Genomic DNA, 12,070 nt, shown 5'->3' with positions numbered 1-12,070 from the left:
AAAATACACACTTGACTGCCATGGTAATCTGAGTGAAAGGTTTATTTTTTGTGTTTAATATCAGTACTGAATCTGCATGCGCCATAGAAATACTATTTCATTGGGAATCCATTATTTTGCAGGGTAAACATTCAAATTCAAATCAACTCATGTTAACTGATGTAACGTTGAAGAGATTCAAGATTCAAGAGGTTTATTGTCATATGTTCAGTTAAGACAGACGTCGCACTGCACGATGAAATTCTTACTTTGCACATCTCCCTGGTCACACAAAAAAAAGAGAGAAAAAATTTTAATAAAAAAATGTACAGACTAAAAAAACAAAATTAAAATTAAAATGAATGAAATGGAATCTTAGAACAGATCCAAGGACAAACTTGCACGATTGATTCTAGGAAGAAATGATAACGCGTATTGACAGTACAGAGAGTAGCAGCAGTGTTTGTATGTTAATCAGTTCTGTGTGTGTGTGTGTGTGGGGGGGGGGGGGGGGGATCAGTTCAGGGATGTGAGGGAGGGGGGGGTCTTGATGAGGGAGCTGTTCACCAGCCTGATGGCCTGTGGATAAGAACTGTTTGTCAAGAGCCATGACCTTTTAAAAAGTGAATCAGTAAAATTTCTATCTCAACAAACCAAAAGATTCTGGAGCCTCCGTACTTCATCCTACTCACAGGAAATCACTCAGTTTAAAAGAAATGCATGATAAAAAAAGAAGGTCGTATTGGTCATCTTTAACAGTCCCTATTAATTTATGCAGAATACCAGTCACTTAATGACTTTCACTCTTTCCACTACACAGTATAAACAAGAAATTACCCTTGTGGTTGCTGGATGCTGCTGTGTTAAAAGTGCAATAACAAGATGGACTTTTGATAAAATGGCTATAAAAATAAAGGGATGCTTTTTTTTGTTAATTAATTAACCAATGGGATTCTTCATTTGTGCCTTGGTCCACGTTTTCAACAATGTTCACATTCTTTTTTGGGGACACTGACATGAAAAGAGCAACATTAATATTTGTAATAAACTCAAAACAGATTGCACATTGATAGCACACACACAGCAGAGTCTTTACTATCTGACACTCTTTTGAAGGAACATCAGTATGTGTTTTTTTTTCACGAGTTCTAACTGTGACTAATTCAAAACATGATTCAATTCTAAGTATATATAGTTAAATGTCACCCTGTTTCCCTATTCTGTCTCACATTTCTTTTCATGTGACTGAGTTTTTCTTCCTGGTATATGCAAGCATGTTTATCAGTCACACACTTCTGGTTTCTGTCATGTCGTGTTAACGACAGCTGTGGGAGTCAAATATCATCGGACTCTTTTTATTTTTTTCTGTTCAAAGTAGGGAATTTTCTCACATCTCATTTGGTTCATGAGGAGTTCCCAGTGACAAGAGTAAACTACTGGCAGTCTCTATATTATATCACCCCCTAGTGGAGGGTGGTAATAGTAAGGGGTAACAAGAAAACACTTACACAGTTCCAGCCATGAGCCTGTTTTATAGCCTGTTTGCTGACAGATTCCTTACAGAGGATATAACCTGACATCAGAGGTTATATATATTCAATAAGACATCTGATGGTATATGAGCACACCTTTATTTCCAGGATCTAGTAACTGAGGTCTTTTCTCTTCATTCCCAGAATATCCTCAAACTACCAACAAGCATATTGAGTTGTTGACTGAATGTTGCGCCATTCATCAACTTGACTGGTGTAGAATTCAAAATGGTTCATTCTCAGCATTTAAAGGCACCTTCGGTGTAGAGGAGTCCATTTTGGTTCAGGTCCCTGACAGGTCAGCTGTTGTAATTTGAGCCATACTGGAGTTGTCATATCTGGGAAACAAGGGCTGATCGTCTCTGTCGGCAAAGAAAACCAGTCTGACAGGTGCGAAAGTGCTACAGCAGACACGCCCGTTTCTGTGATGAAAAGAATGAAGGATTGAAAGAATGGAGACCAGAAGTAGGAGGTGTTAACTAGGAAGGGGGGTAGGTAGATCTACCTGTCGTTACTTAGGTGGTCAGTTTATGAAGTCAAGAAGAAAGGAGAAGAGACCAATGCTCTGTGACTTGAGAAAACACTTGGATGTGAAGCGTCTCGTATTGTCTTCTCTCACCTCTACTCTCCACTCTCTTAAGCTCTGAGAATGATGAATGGGAACCGCGACTCAGTAAGTTCTTCTTTTGTTCATCTCTTTCTTGTCCCCTGGATTTCTCTTGGTTTCCTCTGCTTCCATTATTTGGTAATCAAGCTCTTTTTGTGTGAACACTCACCTGATTCTTTGTTCGCTCTGTTTGAGTTTCATTGTTGTACCTTGAGTTTCAGTTTGTCCCTGGTGTCTGACAGCAGGTGCAAAGGGAATTCGAATGTGGGTTTTGAAACTATTATTACCTCCACTAACGAGGTTACTGTTTTGACTGTGTTTGTTTTTCTGGGAGCAGCATAACTCAAAGGGTCATGGGTTTTGATTCAATTTTTATTTTGACTGGATACGACTGACCACCTGACTGTGTTGGCACTGTGAGAAACCTAGCAGCCTTGCAGAGGATTGCGCTTTCTCAGTGGTTTCTGTTGTAACACGGTTAAAACGGGGTCCCTGTATTTTATAGTACCTTTTAAATACTTAACTGGAGTCTCTTTAGTTGTTGTGTAGATTTAGGTGTATCTTTTTGTTAATCATAGTTTACATTTAACGTCTCATCTTCTATAGAAAAAGGCTAGTTTTCAACTTTAGTTGAAAATCATCTTACCATATTAACCATAATTAATCCTAATTAGTCACTCACCATGTAAATGATAGAGGCTGGTTACTTATCCAAACTGAGACTCTGAAGGGCAAAGGGGTCTTTTGTAAAATTCTGACAAAAATGTAAAATTTGGGATTGTATAAATAAACAGGAATATTTAGGGTCCGAGCACTGAGTGGTGCAAAAGCCCTATTGTTTCCACTCTGATTATTCTGCGCACTTCTGAGGGCCTGGCTTTGCATGAAAAACTCACCAAACCTGATGTGCACAATCATGACCTGCAACAACTGTGCAGTTCAACTGAAAGTATTCAGGGATGACCTTTCTTGGGTTGTCGAAAAAAGCGTCACACAAAATTTGCAAATTAGTTTTTTAACCATAATTCCCGCAGCATTCATCAGATCACACTTAAACTCACTCTGGCAAATTCAGAACACGGGACGCCACTCACTGCTCCACCTACTGGAAAGGAAAGGATAGTTATTATCGTTATACAACGATAACGCGATTCCGATGGAGGGTTTGATCGGAATCGCTGCAACTAAGCGCGCCGCCACAAGGGACCAACCTAACTTGATTAACAGGAAGTACACATTCAGTGACAAACATCATTTCTACATTTGCTAAAGGGAACATTGAAGTTTATAAAGTTTTAATTTCAGGTTGTAATGTCACATGTATTGAATGAGTTAGGCAATAACTTTTAAAGGTCATCCATGCGAGGCTGGATGTTTCAGTTGTCTCATTATTTTTCCACGACGACTAGTAGGTGGGATGTTCTATATGTACAGGTGTGAAATATGATAAACCTGCACCCCCACCGAGTTCAACTCAGCCATTTTACTTCATGTATATGGTCTGTATGCTGCCTATAGAGCATTTTGAAACTTGATCACAATGCCATTCAGTTGGTCTTATGAAAGACCTTTTGTGACGAATCCACCTATAACCTCGTTACTCTTAACTCGACAGATGAATTATTCTATATTATTTTGTTGACTCATGATTTTTTTCCCATGTTATCAGAACAATGTTAATGGGTTTATTGTCACTTCCAAATAAGTATTCAGCGTGAATCGAGGCAAAATACTGTAACCCATGTATCAGACATAAGATCGATACGCAGCAGATAGCAAGATAGCTAATGTTTTTTAATTAGAAATGTGAAAAGCTTATGAATTTAAACAGGTTAAAGTGCTTACGTTACATGGTGGATGAAGAAGGGCCACAACAGCCATGGAGAAAGTCTGATCATTGGTTGTTTGGAACTCAATCATAGTTATCACTTTTCTTGGTGAGCTGATGGTGCTGATATGGTGAAGTTACTGGAATGTAAAGGACAATTAGCCTGAAATGTAATGTGCTTAACCGCTATCAAAGTATAGTGCAAACATTTATTTTTTATTTATTTTTTTACTAAACAGATAGTTGTCAATGATATGTCACTTCTGGAAAGTCCTACATGAGACTGCGAGCAGCTGGTACGACAAGATTGTACCCAAACAGGTTTAGTCACACAACAGAATGCTTCCTGGAACTTCCAGATCACAAGTTAAATTCTCATCATGCCTCAACAAAAACAACACTGGAATAAGTATTCACATGTAACTGCACGTATAAATATAGAACCCTGCGAACCTCATTACAATACATTACATGTCATTTTTGGCATGTGGAGGATAAAGTGGAAGAAGATGGATGGATGAATAGACTAGATGAGTGTCTACCAGCACCTCAAGCTTGCTAATTATTAACACATTATGTCTTTTTTATTTTTCACAGGAGAAGTAATAAAAACAAACCCATGCTTTTCTATGAATAAAACAACTGATATACATATGTATAATATGTAAATTAGTGTGTGGTGACTGGTGGCATTTTGATGTTTCAGATAGAGCTAGTCTCTAGTTGTTCGTCCTGTTCTGTGGCTATACTATTAAGTCAGAAAGAAAGAAAATCAGCTTCAATTTATTTTGTCATATTATCACATGCAGTACAAACACAAAAACCCAGGAAACTATTGTTCTACTCGCATACTTTTGGTTGACAGTAACTCCTGCCTTATTTGCGGAAGCAGGAAGCGAACAACATAACCTCTGCCAAGGAGGTTGTTCTTCCCATGTTTATGTGTCTGAATGTGGGCAGCGTAATTACAAAAGTAAAGCGTGAACATTTATTGGGCTCAAGGAGGAATTAATTAGAGTTTGGCGGTCATGAGTTTGGTGGTGAGTTGACTATACTGACACTGCGGGAAACTGAGCAGCCTTGGTGAAGGTATTTTCTTTCTCGAAGTGCTCGCTCTAGTAGTTCTCTGGTATGGAGCAACTTTTAAAAAGCCAGTTCTGCAAGTCATTCGACGAAAGTCTTCGCTGTGATGATTGGCTATTGTTTCACCACCAGAGGCCTGGCCAAATATCTGTCCATCACGGGTCACTACACGTGCACTCGTGATTACCATTAATTAATCAGAGTTTTAACTACATTCAAACAGCAATTAAGTGGCATCAATTAATTGGCTTTCAATAGCGTCAAAAAAATTAGGTTGGGGGTGAAAATGTGAAATAAAATGAGGAAATAAACTCTGATCTTTCCAACACTGTTGCCAGGTTATTTTGTGCCACTATGTGTAATTTTGTTACCCAGGTGTTGACTTACGTCTACTTACGTCTACTAACATAGACTTGATACTAGTGTTAGGATTGCATTGAGGACAATGGTCGCCGTGCTCAGCCTTGGCAACCAAAGACATTGAGTTTTTTTGCCTTCCTGTCTATTGTTTACCACATAAACACGTGACTATAAATATAGCAGTGTCTTATATATGAGGCAAATGGGTGACACAGTAACGATAAACACATGCACTCAGTCTTGTTACAATAAAGAATTCATTTTTCTTTTATTCTGTCTTACTTCACCTCACAGAAGGACGCGCCACCTCCTTACAACTCTGTTATCGTGCACACCCTGCCCCCCCTCAAGCCCTATGAGGAGGTAGTATATGGTGTTGGCCCAGGCCTGACGCCGCCCGCTCAGCCATACTATATCCCCCGATACCCATCACCTGTGGTTGTGGCCCCAGTCACACAGCCTGGTGAGTAATATAATACAGTGAAACCAATGAAACAAACGCTTTAAGGTTTATCTGTGCTTGTGTATAAGTTTGTGTTCCGTCTGTGTTCAGCCTCCAGCAATAAGAGGAAGAGATGCTGTCAGAACAATGCCCGGTGTTACGGAGGATCAGGTGGTGTCATACTCGTGCTCGCTCTGCTGGCACTAGCCATCTGGATTGGAGGTACACTGATTTTTTTTCCGCACGGATTACTGGACACGGTCATTAATATTTATTTACTGTGGTACTTATTCAGGACAATTGTACCTGCATGCAAAGTCTATGTTTGGTTCTGCCCTTGTGGCTCCTTAATGAGTAAAATATAACTAGGCATTAAAGTACTTTTTTAATAGTTAATTAGATAATAGTTCAAACAAACCATCTTAATACAGTGAAGGATGCAGAGGAGAGTAAAATGCGTGTACCTGTTGTTAGTTAATTAGTTACAAGTGGTTTTAGTAGGTTCTCCACTAACATTATCCAGCTATGCACCAAATTTTCAGATAAAACCATTCTACGTGTCCTGATTTTTCTTATATAATATAGAGCTATTATTTTAAGAAAGTCACTTCTATGTTCACATTTCTCCTTGGTTCGTTTTTGAGTATTCATCCAAACAACAGCATAATTGTCCATGGTGGAGATAATATGTCAGACTCTGTGCACCCATACTCATAAACATCCACTGTACCCTAACAACAGTTCGCTACGGCACCAGGCTGGCAACGGCGGCGATCCTGCACGATGAGGATGAATATTACGTAGATGACGAGCCAGAGAAGAATCATGACATCTGCCCCAACAGTACTATCTACTGTGATGGGATAGAAGACTGTGAACAAGGCTCAGACGAAACAACTTGCTGTGAGTTGGCACATCCACACGTGAAGATTAAAATTGTGATCAAAGGACAAAAAGATACTATACTAATAATAATAATAATAATAATAATAATAATGATAATAATAACCTGTTTAGGTGCATTGTTGAGGTTTCGTAAAAGGGTCTGAAAATCATACTCAATTTATTTCTTTTAACTTTTTTATTCTTACTTACACACAGACCAAAGACACAGCATCACAACCATGTTGCATTCAACAATGTATTCCTTAAGGGACGCCATGTAAATGCTCCTCTGTCTTCTTGTCTTCCTTAGTGAAGTTCAGTGAAGGCAACGGTCTGGAGATCAAGACAAATGAAGGTAGCGGCTTCCTCCCCGTGTGTTTCAAAGGCTGGAACCAGGCATTTTCTGAGAAGACCTGCACTCAGCTCGGCTTCAGAACGTAAGCAATCACCACTCTTTAAACTACTAATAAACTAACCTTCAGATAAAAAGGTGTTAGAAATGTTAGAGCACTAACATTTCACGCCTTTGAATCATCCCTTAAGCATCAAGGCACCATTCACCACAATCACACATGTGAAGCTCGTCTTATAATCGAGCAATTTAGATGGTGGCTTCACTCTCCAGCCTGTGATTTACCGGATGAGATCCATCTAATTAATCCTCACCTGCTGCTCTGAGTTTAGGGTTGTATTGATTCTCCACATGCTCCTCTTGGTTAGCTCAGTGTGACAGAACTAGAATCAGTTTCCTGACACACTAACACATAATGTGTGTGTGTGCATTTGTCTTTGTCTCGATCTCCAGGTCCTTTCTTACCAAAGCAAAGACAACCGAGCTGACCAAGGGTGTAACATTGACCGACACTGACGTGAACTCTCCTGTGCCTATGCAGGGTCTGGTAAAAGTCAGGTATAAATTCTAATCTTTTTTCTTTTTTGTTTCATACAGAGCTCACACACTTAATCTGTGACCATTCCAATCCCAGTTTATTATGGATTCAGTCTCATTGTTATTTGGAAAGATCTGTGAAATAATTTTAAATATAACACCCACAGATGTAACATAACTTGTACTGTAATGTTACAAAGACTCAAATGAATAACAAGCTTTTTTTTTGTTTTGTTTTGGCATCACACAGTTCTTCCTGTCCAGACCGGAAGACCGTCTCCCTGCAGTGTGTGGGTAAGGAGCCTCCATCTGCTCCTGCAGTCATGTGTCATGCACATGCTGTCTCTCTTTCATTTGTGCGTTTCTCTCACACACAGTACCAGTGACATACTGTACGCATCAATCCCTCTTAGCACCCCAACAACACAACATGAGCAGTTGATCATTATCTCTTCACATGAGTGTAGAGAGCTTTTAATGTTAACTCTGAATGAACCATTTCATTGAAATGCACAACATATAATGATATTGAATCATAGCTCAACACCATGTAAAGGATGTTTGAACTTCTTGAACTTTATTGTCTTTTTTTTTTTTTCCCCCAGACTGTGGTAAGCAGAAGTCTACATCCCGAATCATTGGAGGCAGTGCAGCCAAGACTGGTCAGTGGCCTTGGCAGATGACCCTCCACTTCAGAGGATCCCACGTCTGCGGTGGGGTCCTGATCTCTCCTGATTATGTACTGACTGCTGCCCACTGTTTCCCAAAGTGAGTGACACACAAAATGTCTCAAACTTTTTTTCACTGTTGATATTCTTTTGTTCCCCCCCCCCCCATTGCTTTCCACTGAAGAGTCTTTGTCTGTGTTGCAGAAGCGCCCCGTTCACACAGTCGGCGAGGTCCTGGACAGTGTATGCTGGAGTGGTGTCTCTGAACAATCTACCTCAGCCTTACCAGGTTCAGAAGATTCTGCTCAGTGAGAAATACAACAACAAGACTAACGACCACGATGTAGCTCTGCTCAAACTCGAAACTTCGGTTTCTTTCACTGGTTAGTAACAAAATCATTTGTTATATAATATGTTCAAAATAAGGGCCACATGGTTGGTAATGTGGTTAGCACTCTTGGCTCTGCAGTAAGAAGACCAGGCTTCGAGCCCCGGTTGTAACAAGGGCCTTTCTGCATAGAGTTCTCCCCGTGTGTGTGTGGGTTTTCTCCAGGTTCTCATGCAATATGGGGATTAGGTCAATTAGACACTCTAAATTGACTGTAGGTGTGAGAGTGAATGGTATGTGGCTCTGTGATGGACTGGCGAACTGTCCAGGGTGTACCCCGCCTAAGGCCCTATGTCAGCTGAGATTGGCACAGCACCCTCCTGTGGAGGATAAAGCGGTATAAAATGGACGGATGGATGTTAAAATAATGTTTCAAAGTACGTTCATGTTATATACAATATGTTAATATTGTAAATATTCATTCATTATAGATATGAATATTGAATCATGTGTCAAATGTTGTATTAGCATAGAGTGGCCAGGTCAATGACTGAAAGGCCTTATTGGATCTAGAGAGAAGAGAAGAGTCTGCATCTGTTTCATGTGCTTTTGCCAAATTAACCAGAACAAATTCATTTTTTTTGTGTGTGTTATTCAGACAATGTTGAGCCAATTTGTTTGCCAAATTCTGGACAGAAATTTGTCCAGGGAACACAGTGCTGGACCTCTGGCTTTGGTGTCACTGATGTAGGAAAAGGTAAGCTGAGACACTGGATCCCCGGTGTAATTTTGTTTTACTTATTTATTTATTTATTTATTATTTCGACTGAGTTCGCAGAAGCTGCTAATTTCAGTCTGTAGTCGCTTGGCAGGTGATAGACAATGCAAAGAGAATGTAACCACTAAATGCAACAACTGAACTAATTACAAAATTCATGCATAATTAATTGAAGAGCAGTTCATAAAAGGGCAGGTGGCAATAAAATGCAATAGGCAAGCTAATGTAAACTGCTGGTGTTAAGTGCATGGTATAAAGTGCTTTGTGCAGTAGGCCCTTGTTTGCAGCACTGTTACTGGACAGATAGGTGCATTTATTAAACAGAAAGGACAGTTAGACAAGATCAGAATACCTTTTCATTCTGCCTAATGTCTGTCTTTCTCCATGGATCAGGAAATTCAGTTTTAAACATCTGTGGTGCGATTAGGCAGGATTCCAAAAACTGAGGTTACTTCTATATATAACAAGGTTGATGGAGAATGAGAACGAACATGGCAAAGCAGAACGTATGGCAGATGCTAAGCTTTAGAACTGCCACTGCTGCAATGGCAATCAGTGAATTGTGTTTCCACACTCAATGTGAAACTTTAAGCCCCAACTTTGACACATTTCAGAACCTTGATAGAAAAAATCCATAAACTAATTGTCTGTCCATTTCAGGCACTATCTCCAAGGACCTGATGGAAGTGTCTGTGGACCTCATTGGCAGACAAGTGTGTAACAGTCCCAGTGTGTACAGTGGCCGTGTGACGAACAACATGATCTGTGCTGGGCACCTGGATGGAGGCAAAGATTCCTGTCAGGTGAGCTGTCAATGTCAAGGCACAGGTTTACAGTCATAAGATGGACTTTCTGCTTCTGGCATACAGAAAAATATGTAGTGGAAACTTCTTTTTAAAGTATGAAATACTCATTCCAGGGTGACAGCGGTGGACCACTGGTATGTCAGTCAGATAATCTTTGGTACCTGGTGGGAATCACGAGTTGGGGAATTGGCTGTGGACAAGCAAACTACCCTGGTGTTTATACCAATGTCAAAAGTGTTCTTCCGTGGGTCTATAGCAAGATGCAGGTAAGAAAATAAATAGAGCAGATGTGCCTCTTTTCCACCAACAGACAACGACAAATAAAGAACCCCATTAGTTGTTGATGTAGGGGGACATTTTTTCGACGCTTCAGTTTGTTATTGTTATATTTGTGCAGGAATGTTGTGGTTTCCTCATCAGGAAGGGGGGAGGGACATTTTTGTTTTGGAATTGTTTGCCTCCATTCAGGTTTTTTTTTTTTTTATCCACAAATCAAAAACACACATTTAAACTGGCTGACAGAAACAAATCCCCAATGGTCCCTCACAGAACTGACAGAAACCATAGCTGGGTCAAATAGAACCAGTTCAAGAACGACAGCTAACATGGTGGAAAAGAAGTGCATCAATAGAGAATAAACCGTGTTCAGTGCCATGTCTGAATATTGATGATGAGTACTGTAGGTACAGGGTTTTGCCACCATCTTAACTCTTTTGCCTTTGCCTTTGCCTCCTTTTTACAGCAAGAGAGATTGTGATGTGGCTTAATCTGCAGCGGTTTCTGTGCTTTAAACTCAACCCCCCCCCATGCGCTGCTGACTCCAACACTGTGAAGTTGTCAAAGATGAACGAGCTGACGAAGAGATGCTACCGACAGACTGTAAATCGCTCGTAAATTTGAAAACAGGACTTCAGTCTTCTCCATCATCTACAGTGCATTCACCCTCTGTCCACACAGCTGTTGTGTGAACTACTCTATACTTAATCCCCACTAATCAAGCAATAACTTTAAAGATGTTTATCCTTTTGTCCCTTGGGATATGAGTCATACAGTATGCCAATGTTTACCTCCAGTACATTTTAATAATGGTTGTGTTCTGTGTCAGTGAAACGGTCCATTGCACTGTGATCACATTGGGTTTGAGAATGATGCTGTTTGAGGTAGATTTACGATTGTAGAGGTGTGTTGTTGCCTCAGGGACACAACTCAGGTGAAGACAAATAAGGCAAATAGGGCACTTTATGTATATAGTCACTTTATGAAGGAGGAAAGTGTGAGCATGTGCACCATAAGCACCTCATATATATATATATATATATATATATGTATATATACTCGCACTGTGAAATGTCTCTGAAACCTCTTATTCTCACATTGTATGTGAACGTGTACGTTCTCATTGTGTGATATTTTTGTGGACTGGCCATGTTGTCTCGCAGATTTCTTTTTTTTAAACACTGTACAAAATTAAAAATAAAAAATATTTGAAAATACCCAATGAGTTTGCATGATCTTCCCGTGTGTGCGTGGGTTTTCTCCGGGTCGTCTGGGTTCTCCACTTTCTTCCCACAGTCCAAATGAACCGAAGGTGTTTTTGTCTCTGTGTCCCTGCCTGTGATGGACTGGCAACCCGTCTAGGGTGTGACTCCGCCTTTTGACATATGTCACGCTGAGATTGGCGCCAGCGCCCCCTGTGACCCTCGTGTGGAGGATAAAGCGGGAGAAGATGGGCAAGTGAGTGAAATACCTAATGATTATCTATTCATGATTCGAAATCCATCCATTCATTGTCTACCGCTTTTTCCTCCACATAGGTCACGGGCGGGGCGCTGCTGCCAATCCCAGCTGACAAACGGCCAAAAGGTTCACCCAGCACAGGTCACCA

General features: G+C 40.3%; 1 protein-coding gene across 1 annotated transcript; it reads left to right on the top strand.

The window, feature by feature from the left end:
- The first annotated feature begins 2,037 nt into the window (after positions 1–2,037).
- On the top strand, positions 2,038–11,678 carry tmprss13a (transmembrane serine protease 13a). The gene is made up of 13 exons (XM_058633784.1): positions 2,038–2,184; positions 5,684–5,852; positions 5,943–6,053; positions 6,573–6,734; positions 7,027–7,153; positions 7,522–7,626; positions 7,856–7,899; positions 8,211–8,373; positions 8,478–8,656; positions 9,260–9,358; positions 10,040–10,182; positions 10,299–10,451; positions 10,928–11,678. The coding sequence occupies exons 1-13, from the start codon at positions 2,161–2,163 to the stop codon at positions 10,940–10,942; spliced, it is 1,494 nt and encodes a 497-aa protein (XP_058489767.1). The 5' UTR covers positions 2,038–2,160; the 3' UTR covers positions 10,943–11,678.
- Positions 11,679–12,070: the final 392 nt, after the last annotated feature.

Source organism: Solea solea, chromosome 7 (genome assembly GCF_958295425.1).
Source record: "Solea solea chromosome 7, fSolSol10.1, whole genome shotgun sequence".
NCBI lineage: Eukaryota > Metazoa > Chordata > Actinopteri > Pleuronectiformes > Soleidae > Solea > Solea solea.
The sequence above is the reverse complement of the archived record's forward strand: the minus strand, read 5'-3'. Positions and strand labels throughout refer to the sequence as shown.